The 25,372-nt window shown below is 43.2% G+C and overlaps 1 protein-coding gene across 1 annotated transcript in view; it reads right to left on the bottom strand.

Moving 5' to 3' along the window:
• CSMD3 (CUB and Sushi multiple domains 3) overlaps nt 1–25,372 on the bottom strand; it is a 2,836,509-nt gene that overhangs the window by 39,783 nt on the left and 2,771,354 nt on the right. Inside the window, exons 67-68 of the mRNA XM_085605076.1 lie at nt 23,593–23,705; nt 21,331–21,418 (exon numbers count right to left, since the gene is read on the bottom strand). Coding sequence (XP_085461202.1) covers nt 21,331–21,418; nt 23,593–23,705 — 201 coding nt within the window. The remainder of the gene's footprint in view (nt 1–21,330; nt 21,419–23,592; nt 23,706–25,372) is intronic.

Here is a 25,372-nt window from a genome sequence, read left to right as displayed (position 1 = left end):
AACCATTTGCTAATGTGGGGATTGATAGCCCATTAATGTAGCTAAGCGATGTTCATATTTAATTACGGTATGTTAGACCTGGCACCATTGAAGTGGGTCTCCCCTACATTTATTTCCTTTGTCTCCTGTGTTTTTGCTGTATGTCGAACTCCATTCTGGTGGTCTAGATGCTTTGGGCAGTGACAAAGTGCAAGTGCTCCCTTTGTAAATTACTGTTATGGATTGGTGTTTCCTCGATTGGCTATTTGATTTACTTGTCAGACGCTAGTATAGTGCACTGTGTGCGCCCAGGGCCTGTAAATCAAATGCTGCTAGAAGGCTGCAGCACTGATTGTGCCACCCACAGAAGCAGCCTGTAAAATGTATTTCTGGCCTGCCATTGCAGAGCCTGTGTGCAGTCTGGGACTGCAGTGTTGACTTGGCAAGTGCACACACTTGCCATCCCTAAACCTTCCCTTTTTCTACATATTAGTCACCCCTAAGGTAGGCCCGAGGTACATCTGTGTGCAGGGTGCATTGCATGTCAAAGGTAGGACATGCCCTGATGTGCGTGGCATGGCCTGACAGTGAAATACTGACAATTTCATTTTTCACTATTACAAGGCTGCCTGTTCCCATAGGACATAATGGGGAGTTTGTTTATAACATCTTATAAACATAACTGGCCCTGGGAACAAGGTAAGAAAATAAAGTTTAGTATGCCTGAATTCAGAATGTTAAAGTGCATCTTTTTAGTGAAGGTGATTTTTGCATTCTGTGTTTGAAAATACCACTTTTAGAAAGTATGTATTTTCTTGCCTAACCATTCAGTGTGCCTCTGCTAGGTTTGTGTATTGCATATCTGGCTTTTGGATGACAGGAGCTGGAGAGGGGCAGAGACTCCAGAAGTCTGATGAGTCAGGGCAAGGCTGAATAGACCTGGGCTGCATTTAGAGTAGGGGGAGGAGATTTCCTTTCATCTGGATTGGGCCTGGTCTGCCTTCAACAATGCTGTCTCCACCTCCTGCCTGGAAGCTGCACCAGTGAGGACAGAACTGGTTTTGGCTGGGTAAAGACAATCTCTGCCTTCAGAGAACAAAGGATTTGTGTGTATAAAAAGAGGTGCCCAGACTCCAGACTTTTAGATCACTTCTGGGAATCAAGAGGAACCTTTTCCAGGGAAAAGAGCTGGAGAAGTTGAGGAGGAATACTGCCCCTGTGCTGTTTGCTGTCTGGGGTTCGCTACTTGCTGCCAAGGAAAGGAGAAAAGGACTTTGCTGCTTGAAAGAAGATCTGTTCTGAAATCTCAGGAACACAAAGAATTCCCCACCAGCTTCCCTGAATTTCCTTGCTTGGAATTCTAACCTGCAGAGAGGTGCATGCTGCTGTTCTGGACCTCTAGAGACTGTTTGCCGCTGGGAGCTGGTAAAACAAAGCAACATCAAAGAAGCGAAATGCATCCACACCTGTTTCCAACGCATCGTCAAAGAAACCGTTGCAGCGCCTGCCACAGCTCGAGAAATCGCCGCATCGAGTGCACTGATCTCCGAGCTCATCGCACTGACTTCGAGGCAAGGCCTGCTGTGCAGCTGCATGAGTTCATGCATCGTCACCGGATCGTCGCATCGCATCGAGGTGCCAAGTATGTCGCATTGTTGGGGGATGCAGTAAGAAACTGAGGCATCACCTCCCCACACAGCAAGAAACAGATGCATCACCTCCTCTTTGGTAAGGAAGTGGCGCATCACATCCCCTGCGCTGCAGTAAGGAACCGAAGCATCACCTCCCCCGAAGCAAGGAACCAATGCATCACCTTTCCTGAGTGTAAAGGAACTGACACTTCACCTTCTCTGCGGCCCGTTTTGTTTATTTGTGTGACGCATCCCAGGTACTTTGTGAGAAAAGTGTTTTATCTGCAATTTGCTTGAACTGAACTATTTTCCACCATCTGAACATCATATTTTTAATACTGTATTGTGGATTTTTTGTCATTTTGTCTATTTGTGGGGAGGGAAGATTACTAACAGAGAACGTTCAGGGGCTGCCAACAGCTCAAATAATTTACCAGGTAATCAAGACTAATTTCCTCACATCCAACATGGACTGCCAAAAGATGGCCCATTTTCCCTGTCTCTGAGCCATATTCTTCATCTTTGCACTCTGAATGGCCAAATGTAACCCAACAAGTCACCATCTGCCTCTAAAGAACCATAATCAGATCGAAAAGGTCAATAGTGACCTTTTAGGAGCCTGCCTATTTTTGCTGAAAGCTCACACAAGCAAACAGTTTTACTAGATGAAGCTTATTCAATTGCTTTTAGCGGATATAAAAAGCTCAAAGCTTGCCACCATCAGCTCCTATAAGACAACCCGCTCATAGAGGCTCACTATTTCAGCCCATTAGAAAAGCAATAGTTGTCCCCTTCAAAAAATAAGCTTGAGGCTGTCAGCATTCCACAGCATAGCAGAACTTGTCTCATGCAGTTCCAGGAACACCTAAGCAGCTTCTAAACTGAACACCAGTTACATGAAGGTCAGTAGTCACCCAGACCCCTCCTCCCCCCACTCAACGGTAGCCAAGGAACCACAAATGGCACTTTCTTCCTACGGGTCTTTGACAGGATTAACAAGAGACATACAGGGGCCATCTGCTAATGCCATGAGCCTCTAGAAGTCGTCCCACAGATTAGATAGATAGATAGATAGATAGATAGATAGATAGATAGATAGATAGATAGATAGATAGATAGATAGATAGATAGATAGATAGATAGATAGATAGATAGATAGATAGATAGATAGATAGATAGATAGATAGATAGATAGATAGATAGATAGATAGATAGATAGATAGATAGATAGATAGATAGATAGATAGATAGATAGATAGATAGATAGATAGATAGATAGATAGATAGATAGATAGATAGATAGATAGATAGATAGATAGATAGATAGATAGATAGATAGAATAGAATAGAATAGAATAGAATAGAATAGAATAGACACAGATAGCCAGACAGAACACCCTCCTTGTCTCAGTGCAGGCCAATGTGATCCACAGAGAATAGTTGAAATATCTAGATACTTCCTTCTCAGTATCACAAGATACCTCTGCATTATCCAGTGTAGACAATATGGCTTCTAAAAGTGCAAAAGGTCACCAGCAGACATGCAACACTGTAGAGTACCCTAATAATATGCACTTCATATTCAACATTAAATTATTTATTAAGGTGAATGGCAGCCCAACAAAAGTAATAAAACACTAAGCTCTTATGTCCAGTCAAAGCTTTCAATCAAGTAAACCTAAGTTCTCAACCCATTTTAGTTAAGGTACAGAGCAGGCAGGCTTAATTTGAAGAAAACGTGTAAGGCAGTTAGAAAAAATAAAACAGTTAATAAGTTTAAGCCACAACACAATAAAAAAATCACACTTCAATGTATATTTAAATATAGAGAAATCTAATAAGTAAGATAACACCAAAACTACAGAAATCCAATAAGGAGAACAGAAGATATGAAAATGTAAAGATTTAGGTGTAAAAAGCATCGCGAAAAAGAAAGTTCTCAATGTAAGTCAATGGTCTTGACCGGGGACCTAGATGCATATTTAGGCCGACCCCAATGGGGCCAGGGTTAGATACCTCCCTGTGAAATTCTGAAAGTTGAAAAACAGAAAAAGATTGAAGACCTACTTCCAAAAGGGTCTCTGTCATTTGTTGGCTCTATTTGTACTCGGAAGTTTGGTGTCCAGAGGAGTTCCGGTGGAAAAGTTTTCATAAGTTTCCAGACTTTATTCTGGTGCCTAAAATACCACAGGAGTCCACTTTAAAGTCCCCCACCACATGAAGGGAAGCACTTAGAGACTTTCAGTGTGCCATGCAAAGGTCAACAGCAGGGAACTGTCCAGGTTTGGTTTCTACTGGTCAGCTGGACACTTTTGGGAAAATGCCTCTTGCAGTTGTTTGTGTCCCTGTAACTACATAAGAGGTTAGCCAACTGGCCCTTGGGGTCGACTTTTTGTCATTTGTACAAGTGGTAGTAGGTTGAGCCTATCAGTGCCTCTCACTGGTCTCAAAAAGCAGGAGCAGTCCTTCTTCTGTTTCTTTTATAGGTCCACAGAGTATTCTTAGAGTGCCGTATTAAAGCCTAGCTACTGAATGGGTGTGATTCCTAGCTATTCCCTAACTAATTATTCACACAATGTACCTTATTCTCAAACTCCAAGATGGGGGAACCCTTCTCCTCTTATGAAGAGCCTCAGTGTCCACCTGAGATGTGGACAGGCTAATAGGCTAGCACCTCCTCTGTAAGCAATCAAAACAAGTTCTGGGGGTAGAATGAATGTAAATTTGCCCCCAGGAGCTGAAAGTAGGGAAAAGGCAACTTTCCAAAGGGTCTTTTTTCTAAATATTTATTAAAAACCCAAGGTAGCATTGATTTGGACTTTTAATAAATATTAAAAAAAGAGAAGTTGATTTATTTTGGTAGGCTAGATCTAACACCGAGATATAGAATAAATAATGTAATATGTATTCTAGTTTTCGCATAGGATAGTCAGGGCTTTCCACACAAGAAATAGATTTTAGGGGTTTGTCACTGGAGGGGCATGGGTTCATTAATTTCTTACCTGACCCTTTTTAAAAATGCTATGCACTCTACATTGTGAGCTACTAAGGCCATTCAGAGTTGTTTGGGCCTTCCCAAATGGACCACCATGAGTGTCCCAAGCCGCCTGATGCTCCTTGATGTCCATTATTAGCCTATTAGACAATCAGTGGCACCATATTCCCAAACTAATCCTCATCAAACTATCACCAATATGCCTCTAAAAGTCTACAAGTGGCTCTCTGATGTTGTAAAGCACTCATATGTATAAGGTTGACTGATACACTTCTAAGGAGCCCATGAGATCCTAAGATTGGCCCTCAGGCTAACATGACTGTGGCACAACCTGTGAAACAGTTGTTGCCTGAAAGGGGTCTGGGGTAAATGCTGGCTGCATCAGTCAGGAACTGGTGGAAAAGTTGACGATGGTCATGTGATGTAAAATGTATGAAAGCACAAAAAATGGCTGTTGATTGCACAAGATCTTCACAAAGGGGTGCCACACTTTTTGACCCTGTGAGATCACTTGCACTTCAGTACTGTATATTATCTTATTTCTTGCACTTTCTGAACTTTTACATTTGTGTCAATCCCTGCTATGTATGCCCTGATGTACAAAGATAATTTAAAAAGCCTGAGGTTTGCAAACTCAAGGGTTCCTCTTAGACCTGGCATCCTTGGTGTGTTTTCCCACTAACATTTTGGTTTTGCTGAGTTTGTTTCTTGCTGGTCTTAGGGCTCCGCACACTTTATCACTGCTAGACAGTGCTAAAGTGTGTGTGTCCTCTCCTTAAAACATGGTAAAACTGGCTTATACCAAAACAGCATATTTAGTTATAAGCCAATAATGAAATGCACTTCATGTGCCCAAGGCCAGGATATTAAATGCTACTATTGGGCCTGTGGCACTGGTTGTGCCAACCATTTAAGCAACACATGTTATGTTATGTTAAGTAGCACTTTAAACATGTCTCAGGCCTGCCATTGCAGCTTGCATGTGTGCAGTTTCAAACTCCCATTTTGAGCTGCCAAAATAAACCTTTTGCCAGGCCCAAATATTCTTTTTGAATACATATAAGTCACTCCTGAGGTAGGCCCTGGACAGCCCAAAGGGCAGGGCAACATGTTTTTAAAAAGTAGGGCATATTTTACATGTCCTAGTAGTGAAAAACGCAACTTTATTTTTCACTACTGCAAGGCCTACATCACCCTTAGGATAACATTGGAATTATCTTATTAGATTTTAGAAGTATAATTTCCAAAGGGAACAGGTAACCCCTTCATGTTGTCTCTGGAATCACAGTTTAAAATCTTAACTTATGAAGAAGTCAGATTTTAAATTGCAATTCTGAAAATGCTACTTTTAGTAAATTGGCATTCTCTTGCCTTAGCATTTGGTGTCTGCAGCCTGTTTATGTGTCACACTTCTTGGAGTGGGTGGCTGTTAGGCTTTGTGTATTCCTCTTAGACAGTCACACACAATGGGGAGCCTAGGTGCGACTGGATGGGCCATCACTGTCAGAATAGGTAGGAGGAGCTGGGCCAAGCCCCACTTACACTTGAATAGGCTGTGTGCTGTCCCAAAAGAAAGGGATGCACACTCCCTGTAGTTCATCTGGAGCCAGGGCCAGGCACACTGGGCATCTGTGTGCTTCAAAGGCATGCCTCTAGAAGCTTCTCCTTTCTTCAAAGGCACATCTGTGTATACATTCTGGACCTCAGACACCAACTCTTCAGTATGCTTCTGGACCTTTGGATACTCTGCCAGGAATAAGGACTACTGTGCTGCTAAAAGGACTGCCACTCTGCTAGACTGCTACTATGAAGGTGCTATTGCCCTGCTGTGCTTGTGTGCTGCCTGCTGCCCTCTTGCCTGGGGAGGAAGACCTGGATCTGCAAATTCTTCTTGAGCCCAGTGCCCCAGAGTTAATCCAAGGGCTAGTCTTCTAGACTCCAGTTCTGAGCCTCAGGGACATAAAAAGCTTCCCATCCAGCTCCTGGGCCCATCTGCCGCGAGTTCCTGTCCCCCAAGTGGTGCCTCTCTGGTCCTGAAGCCTTGGTGTGGCTCACAGGCACTGAAATCAAGCTTTTGGCCTCTTCCAGAGGGCGATCAGTTCCTTCGCACTGAGAATGTCGCACTTGCACCGAAAAACAGCACGGAGCGTCGCCAACCCATATCTTCACACTGCAGCATCAACCACTCGCGGGGAACTGCCAACATGAAGCACCAGCACACCAATCTGCGATACCTGGCCTGCTTTTCACACCATGCCAACAACCTCCTGTGATGCTCTCCTTGTTCCTCGCTGCTCTCTCTAATGCCAAATGGGACTCACGACTAAGCCTGGGAGGTGGACTCCGCTCCGTTTGTGGAGGTTTCACACAGCGCTCTCCGCGGAGCTCGCATAGATTTTTCCTCGCTCGTGCTTGCCAATGGTAAGCTGACAAGCGAGGAAATCCAACGCTAAACAATTTTCCTGCAAGATTTCTCAATGCAGGCGGTCACGGATGGTCGTGACTGCTTGTGTTGAGAAACCTTCCGTTCGCGTTGAACAAGCTGCTGCTAGAGTAGAGATTCAACTCGAGCGGCAGAAAGAAGCAGCACCCTCCTGCACTGTGCAAGATGCGCATTGCATTGATTTTACAGCCCAGTACAAACACCTTGCGCTAGAAATCTGTGCAAATGGCGCTCTATCATGGTAGACCTAAATTTTTGACTTTCAACTGGTCCAGGGAAACCAGATAGCCACGGTTGGCACTTTATGCTTTTAGGTGCTATTTTACACTTTATTCTTTGAAAATTCATAACTCCGGTTCTACTGATTACATTTATGTTGTTTTGGTCTTGTTTTATTTATAAATGCAGCTCAGTCTTACTAAATTGTTGTGGGATCCTTTTTGTATGGTGTTTACACTGCTTTACTGTTTGAAGTGCACAAATACTTTACACATTGCTAAGTTAAGCCCGACAGCTCGGTGCCAAGCTAGCCCAGGTTTGACCACAGGTTAATTTGGGGTTTGCGTGTGCCATGCCCTGAAAAGGGTAGTGGTTGCTGCTTGACCAGGGTTCACACCACAGTCAACCAGTAACCCAATTTCACTAAATACCTTTTTACAGAATATAAAATAGCCCTGTTCAAGTAGAAACAGCCTTTCCTATTAGGGACTTTAGATACGTATTCCAATTTGCAAATAAAAGGGGAATCTCCATAAGATTTGAGATGGGCAGTGGTGTGCATCAATGTTTTATGATCGCAATTGCACACTCACATAACATTGCTTTCTTGCTGACATTTGACTTCAGGTGGTAAATAAATCAGAAAAAGCTGACCGCCCTAGTGGGATACCTGGGAATTGTCTCTGACGACCCTATGGAGAGCTGGAAATGGCCCAGGGGACCACTGCGTGCTGCGATGATGTCTCAGTTTTAATGTGAATACATTTTGTTCAAAGAACATTCCATGTTCTTTTAAGGGACTGGGAATGCTTTAAAAAATATTCACATAGAAGAAATCCGAACAGGAGATTTCGATTCTGTCCTCTGCAGGCTTCCATCCCTGTACTTACAGAGGTTGCACAATTCACCCTTCCTCTTTAACGTGCATGAGGCAGGCAGGAGGTTATTCAACATGAAAATGTCCTTTTTGCAATGGTCGTTTGCAGGTGGCGACCGATCAGTCCACAATTTACACATATTGATTTGTGACCAGCCCCATGATACATCAGTTCCTAAGATCAATATTAGCGTATAACAGGTGAGTATAACAAACTTTAAAATTAATTACATTTCAGTAGAATCAGGTAGCGAGTGAAGATGGAAAATGCATGTTGCATTTGCCTTTTCATTACAATAATGCAGTCTATAATACAAAAATATATGGCCAACAAAATGCAGTTGCACCTCCCAGCCCATTTTAGGTGCATTTCAATTTTGTATTTAATATGAGATTTAAAGAATCATAGGAAGAATTGAAATCTAATGTTGCCAAAACATACCAATAACATTATAGAACTTTACATGAGCCCTTCAGAAGGCAGTCTATGTGCATAGCTGACTCAGTACAAAATGCCTGTGTTACAAAAGTGACAAATGCGCTTGCCTTCCCAAACAGAACTTGAAGAAGGATTTAGAAGGGTGTGTAAACATAGGTTTGCATATGGAAGATTATCCAGCTCGTGTCCCCTTGGACTTATAATTACTAATATTAGTCATATGCTGCTCTTACATTTATTGTACATTACCATATGTGCAGTGCACAAGCTTCAATCACTTGGCATCACTGCAACTTCCAGTTTCACTGGTAACAAGAACGCCATATCTTACTATAAAAATGAAATATTTTGTCACATACTTCTGCAGTGATCACTTTGTGTACACGCTAAATTTGGTACGTTCATATTTGGAACACTAAAACATTATTATATTTTTTTTCTCCATTTAATGATATCTACACGTGTACGTTTTAAAGTGAAGTAATAAATATGTATTTATCTAGCCTGTAAAAAATGAGGCATCGGCGTGTCACGTTATGCCATGAGCAACTCATAAACAATCCATTTGCTGTCCTTGGATACATGCACTATGATCCAGATTTGACTAGTTTCAGAATCATACAAAAAAATCAAACACAACACAGGCATGTATAAATTAAGCTAAGCAAGTAAGGTCCGTTTCCATGGTAACACATACAGCTTGGAGAAGAGCTATAGTCATGTCAAAACCACTTTACTGAAACAGGATCAAAAGAGAGTATGAAAAGAGAAGACATGAACGCTTTTCTTAAAGCGCTTCGCAGGAAACACATGCAGGATAATCTATGAAGGGACCAGCACTAAACTAAACCGAGTAATTGTCGAAAACAGTTATAGAATAAACCTCTGTGGGTCTATTGTACTACTCAAGATTGTTGTGTAGGGAATGAGAGCCATGGGGATATTTAAGTGGGATCCTAAACAACACGTTTAGGGCTTTATTTAGAGTTTGGTGGACAGGGTACTCCAACAAACATTTGGTGGGGATTCCATCTGCCAAAGTTACGGTTCCCCCATTTGTTTTAGACACAGGTAATTGCCATATTTCTGACAGCAGAGGCAACACAGGCATCACCCTTAGAAGCCCGGGACCGGCCGCCCAGCTGACAACTGACACTGGATTTCAGTCAATGGATATCAGCTCACCCGCACTCTAGAGGGCACTTTTTCCAATGCCTTTTTTCTTGTTCAATATTGCCAGAGAAAGTCTGACCGCCCAAAACAGGAAATAGCAATTATATATTTAATATTTAACACCCTGGGAGAAAAACACCCAGCGTGTCAGGGTAATTTTTTTCCCGCAACCAACTCTGGCTTATAGGTTTATCCTTTAAAAGAAAAAAAAGTATCCATTTCTGTGCAGGCACACTGAAAATGGTGCCCAAACAGCACGGCTTCAGTGCCTTCAGAAAAACCCCCTTGATAGCAGGTAAGAAAGAGTGAAGTCTGTCAACTTTAACTAATGTCCCAAGTCACTAAGAAAGAATCTGAAAGCAGTAACATGCAAAAAAAGGCATTTTTAGGTCCCAGCTGCAGACAGCTTGAAATGTCTTTTGGCAGACCTGTTCCCTCCAAAACATAACGCATCTTTGGCATGGACTTTAGATCAGCCCCTTGCTCATGATCGCCTGTCTCAGGTGTCTGCTCGTGATAGCGGGTTTCCATCCTGTTTTTGTGTTTGTCCCGTCCTGGAGCATCATGGTCTCACAGCAATCAGAATGGATGAGTTGCGTCCCTTCATTGCTGATGTCCCGAGCTATTGTTGAATTTGTAGGTTTCTAATGTGTACAACTTTTAGCACTCAAATGGAAAGCATTCTCACCCAATCCCTTTCTCCAGCTCTTAGCTCCTTGTGTCGTCCTCCATTACCACCCATCCACTACCTCCCAAATCATGTTTCACACTCTCTCGGTGTGTCTATGGACTTCTACCTCTCTCTCTTCTTTCATTACCTGTTACTGCTCACAAGCCGCCAGACTTTCAATGTCACTGTGCCCTCCCTTGCTTTCCACTTTCCTCACCACGCCTTCCACTTTGTCTGAGCCTCGCACTAGGGTATTTATGCCATCTTCACTTCTTCCGCCAGCTAGCTTCAGTGACTGAACTTTTTCTTTTCCTCACACTTTGTGATGAGTATAGATGCAAAAGACAGCTCAGTCAGAGCTTAAGTTATCTTAAGCATTTAAGAAATGAGAGTTACTCGGTCAATCTCTGAAACTAGACGTTCAGTTTTGTTTCTGTATGTAAATCACTGATACATTCTTGCAACAAAAGGGCAATTCCTTCAAAGCTATTTTGGAGATTCACTCAAATCCTTGTCAATGACCATAATACCTAGCTATAGGGATATTCATTGAGGACACAGAAAGCAATGCCCCTGTGCCTGGTCTGGATGCTTGAACAACAAACAAAAGAATACACATTGGATTTGTTCATAATTCTCCTGTGCCCTCTGTGTGATCCCTATGTGTAAAATGACAGTAAAGTTAGGTTTTCTAGATCTTTTCATGAGACTTCTGTTAACAACTTAAGATATTGCAGCATCCTGCAGAGGTCCCTAGTAACAGCCCACCAGAGGCAGCACCTCCGCCCCACTGCTCTGCGAGCGGCAGTGAAAGGAAAACTAAAATGATAACAACCAGCGTTATCATCATTTTAGTTTTCAGTTTCCTGGTGCGGGGTGGGGCTGGACGGCCAGAGCAGGGGCCAGGAGGAGGAGGCGTTGTTGCTCCACTCTAAAGTGAGCATTACTGTTTGGCCAGCCCTCTCAGTCCAGGGAAACAGCCATGCACACTTTGCATGTTCTACACCCTGACTGCATTACAGCATTACAGTCTGGATGCAGAACATGCCCAGGCCCCCAGTCCCCATCTGAGTGGGGAACCATGGTGCTCAAACCAGTCACAACGCTGCACTGCAGCATTGTGATTGGCTAGGGGCAGGAACCTGGGTGCTTCCTGGTTCCTGCTACAGAGAAGCAAGAAGCAGCGGGGGCGAGTGGACTGAGAGGTGGCGGCTGGCCCGGTGGCCGGCCTGAAGGTAACTGGTTTTTAAAATTATTTATTTTCACTTACAGCCCACCCTCCTACTTCCCCCACCCCGCCACCCCCAGTAAATAGTGTCCGCTACTGCAGCGATGGTACTGCAGCTTCCCTGGGGAAAGCTGCTTTTGATGAATGGTATGAGAGCTGTCCGACAGTGCAGCAAGACAACAGCTTTAAGAGAAATATTGTTCCATTCCTACTTTGAACTGCGCAATAAAAATATGTATGGATACACAGCGCCGACATAATGATGGAATAATTGGGTACGTTTTCATAAAAGTCACATCGTTCTACATTGTGGATCTTGATGTGATGGCTATTTCTTCCAATTTGCTTCATATATCCGTGGTCTCCCCTATTAAGGCATTTTCAGTAATATTACCCCCAGTAATTTCTCTGCACAGCAGCTGTGATATACAAAATAAAACCCAGGCCCACCAGCACTCTGAGTGTCTGCACTTTCAAACAGGGATTGCATCATTGAAATGGATTACTTTACTGTAGTGGGTTTTTTTTGCAATCGCTGATGAGAAACCATCTGCGTTTTTACCTGTAAAATTAAGGAAGTGAATATAGGGCTCCATTTCAGTCCGTTTTTCTGTACTGCCGGGTCTTAAAAGTGGCAGGATCTGTCCCATTGAACGCGCTGATACAAGGTGCGTCACTGAAAACAACCAAATGAAACTGACCAAGCGTTTAAAGTCCCTGCTTCAGACGCAGCTGTGATAAAATGGAAAGACAAATTCAGCGAACTCTGATTTTATTTTGTTTTAAAATTCACTGGCAGGAGGCTGTAATCGCTGTTGGCCGTGTTTAGTTGCTTCATATCCGATGTTTTTTGAGACATGATTAAGTTTTGTAAAAGAACAGATCTGTTTCTAAGGTGGGAAAATGATTTGAAATGAGCGAGTTCCAAGCACTTTCTGCTACTGATAATTACATCTACAAACGTAACCCTGTAGAGGTGTTTCTAGTTAATAGTTCACTGTTAACTTTTTAGGAGCGTGTACTAGTCTGTGTAATGAAGCAAAGTATCGTAAGGATGCTTGTCTTAGTTCTCCACCTCTGCATGGAATCTGCAAGCAGCCATGCTGAATACTTCTTTACATGATCTGGGGTGACGGTAACAGCTTTACTGGCTGGAAGCTAAATGGGTTTTTGGGATTATACTGTAGAGTCCAATTTGACATAATGCTTTGAGGCAGAAAGTGTAGCACAACTTTTTATTTTTAAAACATTTATTAAAAATGCTTACTCTATTCATCTACTGTACAGGGCTCTTCGATGTGCAATGCAATAAAGCACTGACAAAGCCAATCGTTTGTCTTTCTTACAGCTGAGGCATTTTGACTTTGACAGTGTTTGTTTTAAATAAAGTTAGCGATTAATTGCAGAGTACCAATGTTGCGGGAAACTAAAATTAAAATTGGCTGACTTATTGTGATACAGCATACTGACCCGCATAATTTTTCCTTAGAATCAGTTTTCATAAACGACTTTTAATTTAGAAAAAAAGGTCCTTAAAAGAACATAGGGAATAACTGAGCAAAATGATTCGGACAAACGGGTTGTTGTACGATGAAAGCAACTAGCTACTTCACAACTTATACTTTTTGTAACTTCTTTTGATGGAAAAAGTAAACACATGATGTAACCTAACCTAACCTGAACCTGTGATATATATAGATCCCATAGGAATCTATGCGGCAGGAACACTAGCTGGAACATATTTTCCATGGGTATGCATTCAAGTGAAGCTGTATACATTACGTGATGCATGTGTGCTTCTCGTAGGACTACAGCTGTTCATCTGTACTTCAGAGAATATGTGTGCCACAATCCCTTATTAAATATTTAACTTTTAAGCGAGAATACAAAACCACAAGAGCTAACCCTTAGATGCCGCTTCGAGTTAAGTGCCCAGTTAACTTCAATATAGATTTTAACATAGATAAGTAGGTTGCCAGAAATGTTTTTCATATTACTTGTACATGGAGAGATGTAAAGAATACTTTGAAAGTGCTAAATATCAATTAGACATGTAAACTTGTGGCCTTTAACAATTTCAAATGAAGACTGGATAAAGGAAGACACATTGTAAGCACAAGGAGTGACACCAGTAAAAGGGGACTGTCTTGGTCTATCTGCTTTTCGTTCAAGTTCGGAAACCAAGACCATCGACATCCACTGAAGAAAATCTAAGAATGTCTTTTGGTCATTTCACCCACAACAGAGTAATGGGATTAGGAAAAATGTGAAGTCTCTCAGATATGACTGTCAAATGAAAACAAGCATTTACAATGCAATAGGTCTCGCATTTGCGAGAGTTTAATCTATTGGCATTGTAAATGACAATGCCTTTTATGTAACTGTTTTAATAACTAACACATAAATAAAAGGCATTGTCATTTACAATGATAATAGATCAAACTCTTTGTTGGACATGGCCCTTTTGGAAGGTTCACCCCTAAACTTTTTGCGAGTATATTAGCTCTTTCCCTATGGAGGACTAGTGGTTTTAGGCCTCTAGGCGCTGTCACACTGTGTCCCAGTGGAAAGCGCGTGCGCTCTGTGTATGGTTTAGTTAGACTGACCTGCCCTCCCATAGGAATGAATGGGGAATGTGTGTGACCCTGGTAGTTCCCGATTCGTGCGGAGTGCAGGTGCGAGTTTGGTATGTGCGGACTCGTGTGATTAAATGCTGCGCGATGATGTGTGCGGTGTCCATGTAGCTAGTGTGGAAGTGCCACTTCTAGACGCTGACATAAATGTGCAGTGACTGCCTGGCGCGTGATTGGCTGGCTGAGGTCATGTGATGGGCTAGGGAATCCCCAGAGTCAGGAGGAGTCACCCAGTGGTGAATGGGGAGATCAGCAGCCAGATGGGTGGGAGGAGTACACCTGGGACCTGAATAGGGCTGGGCTTTCCCCACACAATGCTGGCTCCGCCCCCTGTGGTGCGACTGATGACCCTGGCCTGCTCTGTGAATAGGGAGAGGGGCTGAGCAAAACAAAGTGCTCAGGAACCAGTTGTATCTGGTTCGCCCCTTCCCTGCACCTTGAGATAAAGGAAACCTATGTATAAAAAGGGGCTGTGACCCCATGTGTGTGTTCTGTTGTGCCTGTGTTCTTGAGGGGACACTCTGCCAGGAAGAACCGTCGCGGGACCCAGTTGCTGTTTCCTGTGGGTCACTGCGTGCTGGCCTGCCTGGCTGCGCCTTGCTGGGGTCCCCCCCCCCCCAACACCAAAGATCCTCTGACTCTGCCTTCCTGGGGACTTTGTGGGACCTAGCGCCTGGGAGCACTTTTGGGCAGACTTTGAGGAGCAGCGCTTCTGTTTCACTGCAGCCTGGAGCTGCGAGCATTTTGGAAAGGGGATTCCCCCGCTTTTGGCGCTTGTTTATAGCGGGTGCCCACCCCGCGTTTTTGTAGCCTTCGGTGCCTTTAATTACTGGCGGGTGCCCACCCCGTGTTTGGCCGGTTGACAGCGGGAGCCTACCCCGCTTTATGGTGAGGTGAAGAGCGGTGGGTGCCCACCCTGCGGGTTGCGAGGAAGAGTGGGTGGCCACCCCGCAGTTTGGCGCCTTAGCGGGAGCCCACCCCACATTTTGGTTGCTGAAATCAGCCGCCGCGGCCCGAGCCGCGCATTGAATTCCCTCCGGGCCGCTGCTCAGCGTGACCCAGAAGGTAGGGACTCCGTGGGCGGGGCTTCCGGGAAGGGAAGCCCGGCGAGAGAAGAGTCCGCGCCGGGGACGAACCAAAAAGGAGCCGCCCAGAGGGTTCTCCCTGCTCCGCAGCCTTCTTCGCGACCGGCCGCGGGAGCGAGGGAGAGTGCCTACAGTGAAGCAGAGCCCGCCGGGGATCCTGCAAACCGGTGAGTGGGGCTCTGTGTGCACCGTCTCTGTGCCGGTGGTTTGGTTTGAGCGCACCTCCGCTCCAACGACGGGGCCAATATTTGTTAAAGAGCCCACGAGGCTCCAACGTTGTTTGGGACCAATTGCTAAGAGCCCAGAGACTCCAACGACGGGGCACATTTGTTTAGAGCCCTGACAGGCTCCAACGAAGGGGGCACATGGTTTGAAGAGCCTAGAGGGCTCCAACGTGCACCGCTTTGTTTGATTAAAAGCGCGAGTACGCTCCAACGTGACTGGGGCATTATTCTCCTAGAGCTGGCATGCTCCAACATGTGCCATAAGTCATTTCCCCAGCTGCCCAGCACTTAGTGGGCAACTGCAACGTTTAGGTTGTGCCCCTGGCGCTTGGCACTTTGTCTTGACCGCGTGCGCAGTCTAGCCCTGACTCTGCTGGACAAAGGGCGTTTGAGCCCCTGAGAGGCCAAGTTGGCCTGGGGACAGTTTTCTTGTGTTGTGCCCTCACCTAGGGTACATAATCCTTGTTACCTGTGTACTTTTGCGCCTGTGCATTGCCTATATGCTATTTTCATTCCTAATGTGATTTATGCAATGCTGTGTGTATCCCTCTAGATGTATTTTCATACCTAGGAGGTTGTGTTACCTAGTATAGTGATACTAGGGAGTTCATGGTTCCCTGCGTAATATTTTCCTACGGTAGTTAGGGTTGCGTAGGTGGTACTTACCTGTTACCAGTGGTTACTGATTGTGCGCTACATTTATTTTTTGTTCTACCTTTCTACATTTACAATTTGGTGATTTATGATAATTCTGACGGTGGTCCATGTGACCCTGTCTTGTGTAAATAATCCCCTGTAAATTCTGCCCGTGCCAGTTGGCACAGTGTAAATTGTGTGAATATCATCTAATGTGTTTTGGTATAATACAAAGGCTATTTTTATATAATACCTTGTGTGGAGTTTCTTTTGTGGTGGGCCTTGAGTGTTGTTGCTGGGTGCGCGCGCAAACGCTTTACACATTGCCTCCGGGATAAGCCTGACTGCTCGTGCCAAGCTACCAAGGGGGTGAGCAGGGGTTATCTTTGGCGTGTAACTCCCCAGCCCTGACTAGAGTGGTGGTTTCTGCCTGGATTTGGCGCAAGCCCTAGCCAACCGGAAATCCCATTTCTAACACTCTTGTAAATGCAAGACCTATTTTTTTCAAAGAAGTGGCCACCAATGTCCAGGGCTGCTTGGAAAGTGTGCAAGGTTGTCAATTAAACTTGAAGAAACAGAAATACAAACACATGGAGTGATAGGTCAGAGGGCCTTTAACAGCCATTAGTGCTCCTTCCCCATGATATTGTTATCATGAGAGCCTCCAACATCAAACAATTGTAACAACAAGAGCATTAATAACAAATGGGTAAAATTACCCCACTCTATGTCGTAAGGATATTGAAAGTCACCAAAGAGTTCAGGACCATTTAGATGAATAGGGCTGCAGGTGGGATTCCTGTAACTCTGTGCACGCCCTTGTGCCATGTATATGGCATAACATGTATAGGAATATGTAGAAACACAGGCAGGGAGTGGGTTAAAGGTCACAGATCTCCTGAGGGTCTTGAAAGATAAGGTAGAGAGAGGGTAGGATGCCTGACGTCTTGTAATGCAGTCTTCACAACTCAACATACAATAGACTAGCGATGTCGTCGTTTTATTACAGAAGAATAGTGATGTCACAACTGCAATGTAAAAAGAAAATTACAGGCAAGCGTTATTACAAGCTTCCCTATCTGACAAGAATAATACATGTAAAGAAGTGGTATAATACTCCCTCTGTGTATCTGTGTGCTTTTACAAAAAAAACCAAAAAAACACTCATTCAAATTTATCAACATTGGCATGATAAAATCCTGAGTCAGTTTATGTGAGATTGAAACCTACAGGTTGGTTCCAGGCTGTTGTGTACCAATGCGTGTGTTTAAGAATAAGATAACACCGCTCTTTTCTACTCTGTTACTGTCAACTAACCAATAATGCGATCAACACATTGACATGATACAACGCCATCTGTTTCGTAAGAACCAGCAACAAAATGTCTTTAGCAGGATTCAAGTACCGCACGCCAGTGGCTCGGCCTCAACTGTTCCTCGAGTGAGGCAGAACTTCCTGGATTTAACAAGCTGATAAGGAAGTAGTTTAACTAATTGCCCCGAGAGTAAGATTTCAACTACTTTGGCTGTCCTCGGTGATTTACAAGATGTGTGGGAACATACATAATAAGTAGACAAACAAGGCTCTCTTGCTGCACTGGTGGTGTTGCCAGCCGCACAGTGTGCTTCAGGTGCGGGTTTGTGTTGTTGTTTATCGTGTATGCTGCAGTAAGAATTATCGCCAGTCAACAGGCGCGAGGACTCGAGAAGCCTTATTTCCACAGTAATATTTCTCCACAGGTTGTAATTTCCTCAGAGCATATGACAGCTGTAAACACGTCAGGCAATGGGCATTTGTGTAGCTCACACCTGTCATTGGTTTGGCCTCAGAGCTGGCAGCGTGCTACATACAGTGTGCTGTAAATATGGAAATCAAGGTGCTATGGGGACGACAGAAACAGACTCGAGCGGCCGTGAAAGTGAAAGCGGCAGCGGCAGAAACAGACTCGAGCGGCTGTGAAAGTGAAAGCGGCAGCAACAGACTCGAGCGGCCGTGAAAGTGAACGCACTGACGCGATAATGAAAAACAGAAGAATAAATAATAACATCAAGCTGCGTAAAGAAAGCGGCACGCACCATGTTCCACCAGAAACAGCATTTTCGTTGCTAGGACACCTTCCACGCTTCCGTTGCTAGGACACCAAAATGCAACATGCAAAATGGCGTTGAGCTGTCCACAGTCCCTACGGACTACGGACACGTGCATGCTGTTTGCAATGGACAAATGGCGAGAGCAGCCATCTTTGTCCATTGCAGACGAGTGCATGAGAGCCCTCGCAGAATGGATTCTAAAATGTGCTCTCCATGGCGAGTCAGCGCATGCGCTGCTTTCGCCAGGCGAGACCTAAAAATGCTTAGTCATCTCCATGAGTTAGAATATGCAATCTGGCTCTTTATGTAGAACAAGACTATCCAGAAAGTTGGATATCTTTGGTTCAGTACTCCTGGGCTTGGTTGAAGGCTTTCAGTGGACTACATGAGTTTGGTCTTGGGACAGTGTTGCACTATTGTTACTACAAGATTGGTCATAGAACTGTATTAAAACTCAAAAAAACTGATTAAGTCCACTGTACATTTCCTGGAAAAGGTAGTCTATACAGACCAGTGACCATCTAATGCATTCTTTATCATTCAGCTTGAGTAAGATGGTTTAAAATAGGATATAAAAAATTAGGTGAAGAGTTCAAATTAAATAAGTAGAGTATTTTTCAAGTATCGTCATTGGCGGATGCCCTGCTTGGCGGAAGCCATCCACTACAGCTATGTTGGAGATCATCAAAGGTCCAGTCAAGGACATTATAAAGAATGAGGAAGATGAATTTACAGGGAGGGCTATGCATATGTGTAGTGTAAAGAACTACATTAGATAAGGTTAGAGTTTGAGAATGATGGCATGAGGTGAAATGACAGTCAACCCTATAACAAAAGCCAAAAAAGCACTATTGTGAAATCTGATTAATTCAAATCAATATTGTCTCTGCTACATTTAAATACTAAATTGATCTCTTCTGTCCTCCTCTCTTCACAACATCTTGCAACAGTAAACATATTTGTTAATAAAATCAAGACAGAGGTTATTGAAAGTGACAAGTGGGCACTTTCAGCCAAATGTAGCCCTTCCTTCTTTTCTAGTGGCTCTCCTTTTTATTCCTATTTTATTTTTGTACCTTAATTAAATTTAGATTTTATAATTGGTATGAAAATGCACCCTATTAAAAGACCATATTTTTCTTTTGGAACTTGAGCTGCAGTTTGATTGGTATCATGCCTCAATGAAATCAAGGGCATCAATGAAAGCTGGCATTGTTTGCATACAATTGGGGAGAGGATGAGGCCTAACGGCTAAGGCAGTCGACCTCAAAATCTGGGGAACCGGGTTTGAGTCTCGGCAACAACGCTTAACACTGGGCAAATCACTTAATCTCCCCCTGCCTACCAAAAATGAATGTGTCTGTCTTTAACGAAACTGGTGCTCATGTAAAGCGCTCTGATACCCGATACCTTTGGGTCAAGTTCCGACTTTATACAACTCCAAGAAAAGAAAAAACATACAATAGAGACCAGTCGAGGCCCAATTATCCATTATGTTGCCTGCCTATTTGTGGCATTCTTGTTGTCCCCAGGTTTATCAAAATGGCTGTGGTTTTATTGCTGGAAGCAGTTCGTGCCACTCAGTGTTCTGTCTTAACACTTCTGCAGTCATGTTTTAGACCTGGACAAATGGATCGAGACAGCCCTGCAGGGGATCTTGAATGAATTGCTCAGTACTGTGGATGGTGGAGTCTAGGTCTTACAGGTCACATGAGACAGCTTGGCCGGCCTTCGCGATTCTAGACCGGGGCTTCCCTCTTGGTAGACAGAAATTGTCCACTATAGTTTTACATTCCTCAGAGCATGAAGTCAAAGTTTTGGTTATGGCAGTTCCTCCTCGACTGGACACATTGGCTGCGGGGTTCCTCCGTGATCCCCATTTCCTGAACCCAGTGTCATATGCATTTTGCTCTCTTGTTCCCGCTCTTAGCAAGGCTTGAATGGCATTGCCAGTCAAATGTCAATGATAATCTCTAATCCAGGTATTTTCAAACCTGTCCTATTTTACCTAGACATAGTAAGGGTATGCTTCAGAAATAAGTCTTGATTTTTACTAGTAGACAGACTACAAGTTACTATCCTCGATATGAAATGTTAATTAGCCCTTTCCACTATTTGCTCACACTTGATTTTAGTCACAACCCTGGAGATACTTATCTGTTTGTTAATTTGGAAATGACTTTGTCTTTGCAAAAAAAAGTTTGCAATAAACTTTATTACAGATTTCCCAACTTCAACTGTTAACACTGCTAATAATCCAGAATAATTGTGCCGTAGTTGTATGAGCTGCCAGCAATTTTCACAAATTTCTACTGCACTTCACTCCAAGATAGTCTCCCTACAATCTTTTTTGAGTGACTGCAGAGACAAGAATACTACAGTCCGTTCAAGACCTGCATCTCAAAAGAGGAATCAACTGGGTGCAGACCCCTCTTGAAAGATCTCTACCGAAGCCATTAATCGGGGTCATTACCTGTTCCAAATGATGTGCTTTCAATTTTGGAAAATACCCCACTGAAATTCACTTCTAAAGGGGGCTTGAACCTATGGGTTCAGGCTGATTATACTTGGAACAGTGTCACAGAGTCTCACTCTATGACAAATTCACATATGCTATTTCAGAAATTGCTTAACACCCAAGTCTTTGCTTAAGACGCCCTACTTTCTATGTGGCACCATGGGTTCTGTTCAGTTGTTGTTCAGGCCAGTATCTAAACACTCTCAGGGGAAGGTAAATGGAAGAGGGAAGAGATGGGGAAAGGGAGAGAGGGAATGGGGAAAGGGGAAGGGAAAAGGGGAAATGGAATTGGAAAGGTAAAGGGGGAAGGGGGAAGAGAAGGGGGAAGGGGAAAGAGGAAGGGGGAAGTGAGGATGAAAGGGAAGGGGAGGAGGAAGGGAAAGTGAAAGGGAACAGGAAAGGGCAAAGTGGAAATGAGAACGTTGAAAAGGGAGATGGAATGGGAAGCATATCACCAGAAACATCATAAAACAAGAAAATGGTAATTTACCTAATCTTTGAAGACCGAACTGCCCATAATCCCTTCCCTGGATAAATCCTTGAAAGACATACGTAGCACCATCTGGTTCAGCAGAAACCTATGAATAGTAGATATTAAAAGAAATATGACTCAAACAAAATATGCTATTGGGAAGAATATAAAACATGCCTTTATATAGTGACAATGATGTACAAGAACATAAACTGCTTGCTAAGTATACATAGCGTGATGAAATGCAAAAATGTCTAGCTTTTTATATTTTTTTCACTTATGTTTCCTATCAAAAATATTTATTACATATACTCTGCAGTATGATTAACGGTTAGGACATAGACAGCACTCTTGAATTTCTTCATAGAAGCACATTTAAATCTTCAAAATATATTGCAATAAATTATAAAAAATATGTTTGCAACCATGTTCTTTCTGCTCAGATTTGAGCCTGAAGGTTTGTCCAAGTCACTCTCATATCTGCATTTCCGAATACACATTTTGGAATATTTTACCAAACAGTGCAAGTTCTTTTAATATTTGATTAAATTAGGAAAACGCTTGCAATGTGTAACGATAGGCATATATGGCCTATTTTGGATTGGCCTTCTGATGCCTCATCTATCAGCTTTTTAACACTTTGGGACTTCCTTGTATACCATGGAAGCACCAGAGGAAAATGGAAGTGCCCCCTACACACTAGAAGAAAACTCACAGAGCATAAGGGATATTCATTGTACAGTTTCTGAGGATATAATCCTCATTTGGGGATTTTACTCTAGAAAATGTAAATAGTGTTGGCTGGTCTGCTATGCTGTCACAGCACAATATTCTCTGCAGTCTCGTAATGCAATTATTTGATGTTCTATATATTAATAATAATAACGGTCCATTTGTACAGCGCAGAGAAGCTTCAAAAGAAGGTTCCAGGCTCTAACGTATAAAAAAGGGTCTCAAAAGGAATGAATAAAAATAAAAGTCTTTAACATCTTTTTTAAAGATGGACCCAGAGGGGGCCATGCTACGCAAATGGGAAGGATATCCCAGTATTTTGAAGTAAGGAATGAGAAGGATCAGCACCCTCTTCTGCCTTTAGGGACGTTTGGGACATGTAGAAGAAGCCTGAGTGAGTTCACTGGATCTGGATGGATGATATGGTTTTGTCCTTTTTCTTATGTAGATAGGGACTTTCAAGGAAAGTGCTCTGGATACGTTTGACCACTGGCAGTCAGCGCTGGCGTTTGAAGTGTGGAGAGATGGCTTGCAGAATGGAATTTTTAAAGTCTTGCTGCTTCATTCTGAACACTCTGCAGCGGATAGATCAGATGGGCCAGAAGGCCCAAATACAAGCTGTTAGCGCAATCCAATGTAGATGCTTTACAGCGTGCACAGTCGTTTTTCAAGTATGTACCGAGACAAACTGAAGCATTCTTTTGAGAGATTTTAGCTTAGCAAAACTCAGAGAAGAAATGTGCAGGATATAAGGTAGGTAAGAGAGATTAGTGTCTGATTTTATCCCCAAATTTCTCACTGTGGAAGTAGGCCTAGGACGGGAACCAAGATCCACTGGCCATAATCTGCTGGGATCAGGAACGCAGTGTGACCCAAAAACAAGAATTTTAGTTTTATCTGAATTCAATTCGATACAGTTAAAGTCTATGCACTTAGCTACTCCTCCAAGACATTGCTCAGATGTTGTCAGAGCCTCATCCTTGTTTTACTTAAAACACAGGATAAGTTGAGTGTCATCAGTGTAAGAAATTACTTGTAGGCCCCAAGATACAGTTAACTTAGCCAACGGTTCCAAATATATGTTAAATAAAGTAGGGCTCAAAGCTGAGCCCTGCGGGACCCCGTAGCACAGCAGTTTGGCAGTAGATGTAAATGGCGGGAGATAAACCACCCGAGATCTGTCTTGGAGCAAAGATTTTATCCAAGCATAGGCCTGTCCTTGAATACCATCTTTCTTACCCTATCCGGAAGAAGTTGGTGAGACCCTGTATCACGTGTGTATTGTTTCTATTGAGTATATTATTTATTATGGATTCAACTCCTGCCTAAACATACTCTAGAGAAACAGGATTGCATACAATATTTCTATACCCCATGTACTCTCAGTATTGTTTATCTTTCACAATTGTGGGAGGTGCAAACTGAAATTGAAGCCAACATTATAAGTATCCAAGCAGCACTGAGTAGTTATTTCGCAACTTTGACATCTTTTGGCATAATTTATCCACTCTTCACAATAACTGCTAAGGCCCGTGAAGTTATACTTACAAAACCATCCATGGCCCATTTCTCTTCTTTCATCTTGCTCACAGAAGTGTGGGCAGGAGATTTTATGAGAACTATATGAAGCATTAAGCGGGCTTCTTGGCTTTTGTAAACTCCTGTAGACAAAATGAACAGTTTCTGTTTCAGGTTACCATGTAAATTCCCATCCATTAGTCATACATATATGTCAGAAACGAAACATACACTTCAGACAGGCTTGCCATACACTTAATACATTGATAGACATGGTTTCTTGATGTTCAAATATGACCTAAGAACACATTTTTGATCTACATGTTTATCATGCCAATAACGTGTTTTGCGAGTAAGTCACCATCATTGGCTCCAAGAAATCTATAATCCAAGATATACATGCTCCAATTATATGACCTTGGAAAAATGCCTTATCTCCCTTTGCTTGCCTAAATTCGATAATAACTACAAGCACTTGTAAAGAGACTTTATGAATACATGAATGTCTCTAAAGATGACTGAGCATTTGCATTGTGTGGGTTCAATTTAGAATACAACAAGGATATTCTACAACAAAATATAAAATTGGTTAAAACGCTAACCTCTTAAGTGTAAAGGACATTGAGGTTCCATCTGAGCAGGGAAAACTCTGGTATTCGAACACATGACATGTCAATGTCCTGCCCCCAATTGGGGACTGATCATGAAAACTTCTGCATCAGCTCAGAGTTCTTATTTATGAGACTGATGACATCAGTGCATTCCTTGTGCCCCATCATGAATCAACATATAGCAATGTGAAGGAGAAATTTGGCTCCAGCGGATGGCAGCATTATTGGTGTATGGCGCACAGTTCAGCTCCCTGTCTACTGATAAGAAAATGAAAGGTGGAATGGCTGGTCTCTTCCCTTTCCACTGGCACCTATCTCGAATCAACACCTACCTGGAATCACTGACGGAGTATTATGCCCTATCAAGAATCAACAAGTGGATAGCGCAGATGATTTTCACAGGTGGAGCACCACGGGAAAATGCTCAGCTCCCTGCATGTATGGCATTTCATTGCCCCTTCGTGGGAGAAAGGGGGATTATCCCATTATGCTTTCCCTAGTAGAGCTGACAGTACCATTAGATCACCAGGAGTTAGTTTCTCTGAAGAGCACACCCACTGGCATGGGATATGGCTTTCACACTCATGAGGATACAGCCGACTCTCAAACCTCCTACTTTACTCTTTATCTGTCAATGTCAGAGAGGTGGAGATGTTCGCCAGACACCAGGGATTTTTTGGTAAAAATCAAACTGGGCGGCAACCCCATCCCCTCAAGAAATTCCCAATTTAAGCTCACCTGGTGAGGCAGATTGAGGGTTTTATTTTGCCCCTTATGTGACACGAAAAGATACTTGACTACCAGCACTTGGTTTTCTCTGGAGGAGTGCCCATTGCCATGTTGAGAAATTGCTTATTCATCATTACAAGCACCAGCAGCCTATCAACACCCCGGGGAACGCATATCTGAGTTTTTTCCCCCATAATGAGAACCCACTTCACATTAGGGAATGGTTCTTCACAAACATGAATAAAAATGAATACGATTCCATTAATCCGCACTCATTGACCATTACATTACATATTCATATTAGGATGCATTGTAGTGATATTGAATACATACGGGACGCATCGCCTAGCATGGCATAGTTAGGAGACTCATAGCACTTTCTTTCGCTGCCATAGTTCCCCATGTAACCATCCTGATACCGTGTGAATTCCTGCCACTATATATAACCTTGATGGCATGATTAATGGCAG

The sequence above is a fragment of the Triturus cristatus genome, chromosome 5_1 (assembly GCF_964204655.1).
Source record: "Triturus cristatus chromosome 5_1, aTriCri1.1, whole genome shotgun sequence".
Taxonomy (NCBI): domain Eukaryota; kingdom Metazoa; phylum Chordata; class Amphibia; order Caudata; family Salamandridae; genus Triturus; species Triturus cristatus.
The sequence above is the reverse complement of the archived record's forward strand: the minus strand, read 5'-3'. Positions and strand labels throughout refer to the sequence as shown.